Source organism: Rhyacophila brunnea, unplaced genomic scaffold, assembly GCF_057557595.1.
Source record: "Rhyacophila brunnea isolate RB1 unplaced genomic scaffold, BYU_Rbru_1.0 scaffold_88, whole genome shotgun sequence".
Lineage (NCBI taxonomy): Eukaryota > Metazoa > Arthropoda > Insecta > Trichoptera > Rhyacophilidae > Rhyacophila > Rhyacophila brunnea.
In genome coordinates, this window is record NW_028233359.1 from 1,509,108 (window position 1) to 1,519,972 (window position 10,865).

Sequence of the window (10,865 nt, forward strand, 5' to 3'; positions counted from 1 at the left end):
GGAGCGCCGTTGCGGTTCGTGCAATCGGTAAAGTTATCGTTTCGTCTCGTGGAAAAAACAATTTGACCGTCTGACCTAGATAGGCCATATAACAAAAAAATTAACACATTAATTTTCAGAAAATTGTCAAGCGCTCCGGTTCGTAAACTTTTCCATTTCAAGCGCTGGTGTAGGTAGGTACTCTAGTTAGGTACTTACCTTCATATAAGTACTTGAATTAGTTTAGTATTTGAACGTTGTACCTGTGTGTGCTAAAGAAGCAGACGACTATAGTATTAAGATTTCTTCATTATCACATTTGAAACCTAAAACTCCAAACCCTTCAAACTCCATAGTTTGTATGTTATTTTTTTTTGTTAAATACCCAAGCTTATTTCGTTTGTGTGAGCGCATTAACTTGTTTTATGTGTGTAAAAAGTAAACCGGATACGGTTTGAGATTTGACGTTTGCCTTAGTGTTCCAATGAAAATCATACCATTCCAAACTGTCAAAAATGGTTTGAAATGAAACGTCAAACCAATTATGACGATCCATAGACTAATGACGATCTGTTAAAATTAAAGTGATGAAAAGCCTTATTCGGCATTTTTATATCGTGAGCTGCTCATATTAATATTTTAGACATTTACACCATAGTTCACTTGAAATAGGTATTTATATTAGGTATATCTTAATAATCAATACCTACCTATTATTCATAAGTTACCATAGGTACGCGAACAAGATATCGCATTTGATCTTATTATCCCAAAATTCCAGCCATATTTTCTATGCAAAGAGTTCGATTTAATATCATTAGGTAACCACCCATGTTATCATGTCAGACCAATAATTTATCTTCATTTTATTTATATTTTGTAACGGAGATTCTAAACTACAAACTGTGTTAAATCAACCCGGAATGATCAGGTTTTATATTACCTAACGAAGTTTATCAATTTGTGTTCGATTGTTGTCAGAGTCACAATATTCATGAAGCATTATTTATATTTTGTACATTTAAAATTAATGAATACGACAGTTAACTTTGTGTTATTGTAGACGCCGAGTTATAGGTTCAAATTTCATAACAAGTTGACATTTTAATAAATGTGTTGCTGTTTTAGAGACAAACAAGTTATTGAATTATTTTTGAGTATCGGCAACACTAATTAGTAGGTAGTCAGAAATCGCGTTCCCGTGGAAATTCTGCCAAATGGTCCGAAATCCAACTGTCCGGTTTGATTGGTTTGATTCAGTGTCAATGGAACGAAACATTCTTATTATATTGTAATTGAATCTGCAAGTATAGTAACACGACAATGACTAATAATTTTATCGCTCAAACTAAAGGCCGGTTCGTATTAGTCGAGCAATTTAGTCGGGTGGCAAGTAATTTAGCAACTAAACATGTATGAACAGAAATTTAGTCGAGTAATTATTTAGTAAAATCATTTAGTCGAGTCAAGCAATTTTGTTCAAATTTTTCGGTCAAGTAGCGACCCCCACCACCTCTCACTAAATACTAAACAAGCCTCGAGACAAGTCTGAACACGTTATCTTTAGCTAGGTTCATTAGTTGTCGTAGAATTTCTTCCTCTAATTCTTCTCATATATGTAGCCATTACAAATGAATTTATTAACTTAAACGGTGGCTTAAACGTTGGAATATCACGTCGTGGGTCCCAGGTTCGAATCCTGGGTCTGGCAAGTACAAATATTGTATTTCAATTTGTGTGTGAGTCAGGGTATGGACCTAATAGGTTGAGGAAGTGGCTGACATCCATTTCTCGTAAAAAACAAAACCTGTTAATACAACCTCTGGTCTGTGGAGGCCCCAATGATCCTATTAGGATCGTGACATGACCCGGCTCGCGGCTAGCTCTTAAATGTGGCTGGGCTGTCACTAAGGATGCAGAGGATGAACTGGGGAGGTGTGGTTCTCCCTTGTAATAATACAACTTTTGATTCCCCAAATAAAACTCTCAGTTGGTGTGGTACCGAATTTATTCAGGTTCTAGTTCACGGCTTCACAATAAAGTTATCTGTCATTGTTCTCGCAATTAAATCCCATTAAAGTGTCAGTAAACTATTTATTTGTTCGCTATAGGATCTCTGTGAAATCTTTCACAAGTTTCCAAAAAGTCACACCTAACTCAGGGAATGTATACGCAGATATTCTTTGAATATTTTTATTTCACGAAATATTTTCTCGTAAGAAAAATTATAATTTATTCTTTAGACACATAGTATTGGATTTATAAAAAGAATAGAATTTATTTTATTGTTGTTTACAAATTTTATTTATATTTACAGCATGTTTACAAATATTTATTTGTGTTTACAAACTTGTTTACAAAAGGTTTGTTTATGTTTACAAACTTGTTCACAGTTGTTTATTTATATTGACAAATTTATTTACTCAAATTTGATTTTATAATTATTGTTTACTTAATAAAGTTTCAAAAATTTATTTTATAATCCCGAAATAATTTCTAAAATTTATTATTACAAACTGAATTTATTAATTTGTTTTTATCAAACAAATTCGATCGCGTAATTTATTCCGATTACGTCACCTCGTACGATGCGTAATGAAAAAGAAAATTTCTCCGCGACACACGTCACTACCGACAGATACGTGGTATTCGCGTTACGTTTCGCCCGCCGAAGGGGACTTACTTTACGTATATATCGCGAATGCTACTGAGAACCATGTCTCGCAAACTTGCAGAGAGGACTGCTGCTCTGCTGAAGATCGCTGGTGAATAGTGTAGAAAACTAACGAATATACGGAAAAAAGTGTCACCTTTTATACCCTCAGGATAGAGGTTTAATAGGAAACAGTCCGTAAAAGATGGAAGATCTATCCCTTTCTCTCATGAGATAAATTTACGTATATCTCCCGTTCCTGACAACTTTCTAATAGAGATAACTTCCACTTTAGTCGGGTTGAATTTACTCTACTTTATTTTTGCAAAATTAAGTTTCAATAGGGGTGTTTTTAACACCTTCTAGAACATGTTTCTTAAATGCGCAGTTACGATGACGTAACCAAAACAGTTGATTTTATATAATTTTTCGTGTTCAAACGAAGGGGAAAGTTTTTAGCTTTCCAACGAGGTATCGGAATAGGTATTCGTGTACTAGATAAGGGGATGGCAGTCTTTAAATTTAAAACGTCAGAACGAAAGGGTTACACCCACGTCCTGGTCCTTTCCACCACTCTCGGCCATTTTAGGCCAATAGAATTTTACTAAGTTTTAATAAAACTGTTTGGTCCCTCTGAGACTTCTTTATTCGATAATTACCTTTCGGGCAAATATTATTACGAAAAAATACTATAATTTCATATTCAACACTTACACGTAAGTATATAAATGTTCGATTTTAACAAGATGTTAATTATGAGTAATTACCAATTTATTTAATCTTTCACAGTAGCTTTTTAATAGTAATTTAAATGCAATCTTTAATCTATTTTTGTCTCGCGACGTGAATCAGCTGGGCGGCGCATTCGACCGAAATAGAATTTCCTAAAAGTTCAAGGTCGCGCGTTAATTTGTGTTTTTAGTTGCGATATTTGATTCTTTTATTTACCTAGGATGCGATTAAGATTTATTATTGTTAATGGGTAGAAACCCATCTATACCATAATCTCAAGTTTTTCTAATAGTTACTTTTATAATATTTATTATAGTTAGCGAGTTATAGTATGACTAAAGTCTATAACTAATAATTACGCGTCTATAAACATAGGTACGCGTTTGTAACATTTTTATAACGATAGTTTGCTTCTATCTTGTTTCAATAAAATTAGTGTTAAAATTCTTTACTCATAATTACACAGTACATAAATTTATAAATGTTAAATTTTCTTTTTCAATTTCCATACATTTCTATTACTTATATAAAAATTATTCAAGCATGTACTTGTCAAATTTTACGTAAACCATCTCTCCCATAACTTATTTTCTAAGTTTAATGGAGATTACGTCGAAATTCACGACGTGACATTTCGAGGCCTGTGATCACAGTGTTACATCTACACTCGATCAGTCTCGATTTTCTGAAGCGAAACTTTTACGTAAAATTTTTATTACATTTACAAAAGAAAAGGTTAACAACATACATTTTACTTTCTACTACTAAACGATTACGCTACTGGTTACCTGTTCATGGTCTTTTTCGACCATTTCACCCCTGCTCCTTCCATAGTTTAGAACCATGGGACTTATATATCCTGTTTGTACTTTGTCGTGAGGTTGTCGCACGGCTATTGAGAAGTAGAATTGACTATTAGGCTAGATTTTTATAGTTTTGTCGTTAAACCATACTCTGCCATAAACACTAACTGAAGGTCGGCGTTTTTGTTCGTGTCACTAACCTAACCCGCTCCTGAGTGTGTGATAATGCTGCATCGAAATGTATGGAAATATCAAACTCTAAAAAATTACAAAAATTATTCGATCTGGAAGCATCTCCGCCGACAGAAAAGGGTATTTAACGTTATTGTCTACGTGGGATAAACTGTTTCCAAACAAAATAATAAATGGTCATGCGGTCATCTGCGGCACTATAACCGAAATACATTTATTATGTACCTACTTACCAATCCATTGTGATTATAACTATTGAACACTTAATGAAGTTACGTTAGCTGAAACTGGTTTTACTGTGTATACAATGTGTAATAATGCCTCTTTCAGTCCCTTGAAGCGGACCTGTCTGATATAAACTCTAAGACAAATGATCAACCAACCGTCATCAAGCGCGAGATTATCGAAAATATAATTGACCCATTATATTGTGATGGTGACGATCCTCAACCGGGTTGTTCATATTCAGATGTCATCCCAATACGTGAGGTTGGTTCAATTATTGTATAATGTGTTATTTTTCTTACCATGGTGCAGCCTTATATCGAAGGTTGGAATTTGCAATATATATTATGTTTTAAACTTAGAGCCGTTTCACACACGACACCATTGCCTAGAGACGCTACATGAATAGGCGCTTTCAGCCGGAGACACGAATAAATGAATAAAAAACAGGTAAATAGTTATGTCAAAGCAATCGCTGTGGACAAATATTCTAAAGCAGGTTATTTTATGGCGGGCAGGCCGTAAAACCCAAGATTTACAAAGCGTTCTGACGTCTTGCAATATTGGATGCACGTTATAGTTGCGTAACAGACAATGCATATTATTAACATACAGACGTAACTATTGAAAAATAACACATTTCTTAGTTTATCCCATAATTTTCCATATTAAACATCTATCTGTAGCCTGTCATACCATACCAGGTAGGTTAAGCCAGTTCCCTGGTGCGAATATTGTAAAAAAAATAATCAAAACAATATTTTAATTGTTTGAAATATCGCTCGGTGAGTATATTATATTCGCATGCCAAATAAAGTTGTACATTAGCGGTCACTGATAGCAGAAGATAGACTTGTAGGCGGCCTACTTTGGCTGAACTGTGATACTGTTGCATAATATTAATAATGTTGTTTTCAGAATCGCGAAAACGTTCTGATAAATATAAAGTCAGAAAATGTAGGAGTGGTCATCAAAAAAGAATTTGTTGTCAATGCAACCCGCCCAATCGATAATGGTAATACTCAACGTGACTGCTCGAATCCATTAGAACAGGTACGTTCCAATTATTATAAATGTGTTTTAAGCCCGATAGAACTTTAAACTGTAAAAAATAACACAAGATAAATTTTGATAGTTTTTTTAATTTAATTGACAGACGTGCATGGCATTTACATTTTTAATGGTTTATGACATATTGCCACTGCAGCTGTTCTCAACGAAGCAAATCCTGGTCGCCCAATTTAGTCCAATTTTTTCGTGCAATGCCAGTTGTATAACACGAATAATGTTGGCTTTCAATGCGCCAATTTGCTTAACTATCAGCATCAGCCAGTGAATTCGCAAACCTCCACAGAAAATATCGCCTGACTTTAGAGATCAATTGATAAATCCATCTATGGAACTAACTTATCCCCAAAATTTGATACCGATGAGTGCTGTCGTGGTATGGCACATTTCGTCCGGATGATTTTCATTATATTCTCAAAAATATTATTAATCAATGTTTCACAACGCAATCTTCAGCCTCATTTTGAAGAAATATTGTCCGGTAATGCAATCAAGGGACATTTATGGATCGATCTCAATCCATGTGCGGCATATTTCCATACTAACAAAGCTGTTAAGCTACAATGAGCTAAATCACTAAACGCAATTTTGCGAGAAAATGCAATTATAGGTTGCGCGAATCGACAACATATTATTTTATAGGTAGATTTAGTAAATTTGTCAACGTGACTCTATTCGTGTTTTTTTTGCTAGACTTAACCAATCAGTAATGTCATGAAGTCAACGGGTGTCACACATCACACAACGATTTGACTGTTATAGACTATTTTCGACAGTTTTAGACCATTAGACTATCTTAGCAAAAAAAAAAACACTTATACAGATACAGAAACATTTGTCTTAACGCAGATTTCCTCAGGACAAAACACTATGCACAAACATCGTCCTTAGCTAAGATCATGTTGTCTATGGTTCACCTCGTCTTAAAGCTTCGGTCGTTTTTTCTATTGAAAATAATACCATGTTGAAAAATTCTCTTTCCTATAGGTAATTATTATTTTATAATTGTTAAACGATGACAAAAATATGACCACTGCACTTTTTAAATGCAATAACTATTAATACATATTAATATTTAATTATAATACTCTTATGTTTCCGTTGTAAGTCATTATACGTGATTCTACAGGCACAGCAAGATATTTTATTAACATGGTAACTCTTGTTTCTTGCGCGGTATCCGGCGAACATGAGAGGGGGAGAAAAAAAAAAGAATAGGCCTGTCTATCCATTGAAAAAGTGTCGATACATGGAATGGGTATCGTATCGAAAGAAAGTATCGTCCTTTAAGGAATGGATGGCCCACACAACCTGAACCGGGCCCCCACTCCCCAGGCCAGGATTTTTAAGTTTACTTAGGATTTAAAGCAATGTGACGCTCAATATTAGCGTTTTCAAAATGAATGCTGTATTTTGAAAACGTTACAAGTCACTATTGTGTTTTAGTCAAAATATTGAAAACAATCCTATAGGTATAAAAAATAAATAGGTAGGTAGATGTAAAATATATTATTTTATAGCAAATGTTAACCGTTGTCTTTAAAAAAAACTACTAACATTTGTGTATTTAGGTAATATGAAGATTTTTGCAACTTATGTCACTATTTTTTAAAATGTGTCAAGCAACGTTATCGAAATACAGCATTCAAACGGTGTTCGAGGTAAAATGAAGGATATTCACTGTATTTTTTTTGTCATTTTGTGTATTTTTTAATATATGTCTATATTAAAAGGTCCGCAGTCCCCATTCACTGAGGACCATTTCATTAATATTTAATTATCACATTTAAATAACATGCTAATTATATCTAATGTCCATCTGATGGGCAACGCACCAGTTGCGTTGGACGCAGTGAATGGGTCATTTTTATACGACCCAAGTCGGTGTGTCAATTGTATTAACTATTGGTGAGTGTGCACAGTGCCCGAAGATGCCGAAAGGAGATACCCATGTCGCAAAAAACGATTCAAATGGAATAGTACAAAACTTAAAACCATTAGAATTTATATCTATTTGAATTGCAGAGTTGTCAAGTATCGCGACATACGATAATAAAAAAATGCATCGTACTACTATTGTTAAAATCGTTGAAATAAATAGTGCGCAGGCGACTTTTTTAGTATTAGAGCAAATTTGTGATGTGTGTTTATTTCACTTATCTGATTGACCCCCAGGCTAGAGCCCTGTTAGCCCCCCACCTTGGGGGGGACTTGTTTGTAACAATCGTTGTTAAATTATGGTTGTTTGCGAAGGATTATTTATAATTTTATTATATATCCATCGTTATCGAAAGAAATTATCAATAGCAAAATATCGATGTATCTTTCATAAAGTATTGATACTTCAAAATATCGATATTTTTGTTACGGTCCTGCACTCATGCGTAATACGGAAGGGGGCGTGTTCATAACAAAAGTAGTCTATGGTTAAGGATTTCTTAACTCTATACTCAGGATTGTCTATAGTTAAGTCATCCTTTTCGGCGACTTATTCTTAGGAACGATTTCTTAGATTCTGCATGCGGCCCCTAGCATTTACAACTGTTAAAACAAAAATTATTTTTATTTGCTTGTAATACTGTTGAATTAAAATATACAACCCTATTCTTTTTGTAGATTTCTTCCCAGCAATGTTTCACATATAATCCATTGGACGTAGATAGAAAAGATGCGCTTGACAATAACCTGACCAATAACAGCATAACAGATTCAACCAATACAATGGAAAATATGATACAATATTCAGAGTTAACTACAGATGAACTAAACGTAAAACAGGAAGTTTTGAAATTATACTTGCCAAAGGTGGTTCAAATTGTGTTGAGAAGAAATACATATTTTCCACGTAACTTTATTTGCAATAATTGCTATGGAGTGTTTGAATCTGTAAATCATCTAAATAGTCACTACATTTCATGCACGGAGTCTCAGCTACCTAAGTTATATCAAACACATATTAGTAAAAAACCACATCAGTGCGATGTGTGTTTTAAAATTTTTCTGCAAATTGGTAACCTTAAACAACATAAAATGACACACACCGGTGAAAAACCATATCAATGCGATGTGTGTTTTAAAAAGTTTAACGCAAATAGTAAACTGAAAAGACATAAAATTATGCACACTGGTGAAAAACCACATCAAGGCGATGTATGTTTAAAGAATTTCCAGGACATTGGTTATCTCAAAATACATAAAATGACACACACTGGTGAAAAGCCACATCAATGCGATGTTTGTTTAAAGAATTTTAGGCAAATTGGTGATCTCAAAAAACATAATATGACACATACTGGTGAAAAACCACATCAATGTGATGTATGTTTTAAAAAATTCTCTCGAATTGCTCACCTTATAAATCATAAATTTACACATACTGGTAATAAACCTCATCAATGCGATGTGTGTTTTAAAAAGTTCAACGCAAGTGAACTAAAATTACATAAAATGACACATACTGGTGAAAAACCATATCAATGCGATATGTGTTTTAAAAAATTTGTCTCAAATAGTTATCTCAAAAAACATAAAATGACACACACTGGTGAAAAACCACATCAATGTCATGTATGTTCTAAACAATTCTCTCAAATGTCTCGTCTTGAAGGTCATATAATGACTCATACTGGTGAAAAACCATATCAATGCGATGTGTGTTTCAAAAATTTTGTCTCAATTAGAGATCTCAAAATACATAAAATGACACATACTGGTGAGAAACGACATCAATGTCATCTATGTTCTAAACAATTCTCTCGAATTTCTCATCTTAAAGGTCATATAATGACTCATACTGGTGAAAAACCTCATCAATGTCATGTGTGTTCTAAAAAATTCTCTCGAATTACTCATCTTAAGGGTCATATAATGACACATACTGGTGAAAAACCACATCAATGCGATATTTGTTTAAAGAATTTCCAGAATATGTGGAATCTCAAAATACATAAAATGACACTGCACTGCAACTAATTGCAATACTGAATTGTGAAACCTGTATGTGCCAATATTTTAATTAGTATTCCTGCTATATTATTAGTCACTTAATATTGTAATAATTATTGTTCACCATTTTATTTGTTTTTCATTATTACTGAAAAAATAAAGGGTTTGTCCCAAACTAAACTGAACATCTTACATGTAAAAATGTAACAACCAAATTAATAATCTGTAACTAATTATCAAAATGTATGGAAGTGTGAAAGAGTGGGTGGATGATTTGCTATTTGGCAGGTAGTAAAAGTAATATTTGAGACTAGTTTTATGACAAAATTCGGTATGTCATAAGCAAGCGGGCTTCTTTCCATTATTTACAAATTTGGATTTAGGTATAAAAAAATTACACAATTTCGTTTGAGGATTTTTGGTTCCTAGATTATAACTAATTATTAAATTAATGGAGTAGAGAATGTTCGGTTGATGTACGTTGCGCTAGGGGAGGCCTTTTTCCAGCACTAGATCGACCCAGGCTATTGATGATGACGATGATAGTAATAGAGTGTACTAAGCTAGTTTTACGAGTGTTTTAATTAAAAATAATAAAATTATCAAAAAGGAAAAAAGCCGTTCTGTTTTTAACCCACTTATTTAAAAATACTTGGCAATGTGTATGTACAAAATGTATGGCAAGTGACGTTACCCCGGTCCTGGTATTACCACAAAGGCGTCGTACCTTCAATCCGCCCTGCCCTCAGACCAGGTTGAGAACCTTTGCTTAAGCTAGCTCAGCCTCTTAAGTCGGAGGGGGTAATCAGCTAAAAGTTCTTATCGACACATTCGAACCCACCACAACAATATTGTTATATTAATCGTTCTGTTATGTCCTAGTGATAAGTAGCTTAAGGAAGTAGGAGATCTGGGTTGGCAGGTCCTGCATGGTTTGATGATATTAACCTTCCTTAAGTTTCTTACCAGAATTGGGACACTCTGTGAGACTCCTTGATGTAATTCTTCACAGTTTTCTTGTACGGTTATAGACTGTACGTCTTGAAGGTAGTTTGTCAGGAGATTTACCTTCTAGGATGCTTGAGCAGTGGGCGTTTGTAATTGATTGTGAACACGGGGAAATAATAGAGTTTTACGTAAAGTAAAACATTACTTTTTAATTCAGTAATAATTTTAGTACAAAGTGTTTGACAGACAGAGGTTACGTACTGTACAATGGTTGGAGACTAAAGACAACAGGGGTGACATTCCCTGGGATTTATATACGA

General features: G+C 34.0%; 1 protein-coding gene across 1 annotated transcript; it reads left to right on the top strand.

Moving 5' to 3' along the window:
* Positions 1–8,934: 8,934 nt before the first annotated feature.
* Positions 8,935–9,624, top strand: LOC147063770 (uncharacterized). Its single transcript, XM_085959332.1, has one exon. The coding sequence runs from the start codon at positions 8,935–8,937 to the stop codon at positions 9,622–9,624; it is 690 nt and encodes a 229-aa protein (XP_085815458.1).
* The last annotated feature ends 1,241 nt before the right edge of the window (positions 9,625–10,865 follow it).

Coding starts and splice junctions, on each gene's coding strand:
- LOC147063770 (XM_085959332.1), top strand. CDS start 8,935: ATGACACATACTGGTGAAAAACCACATCAATGTGATGTATGTTTTAAA.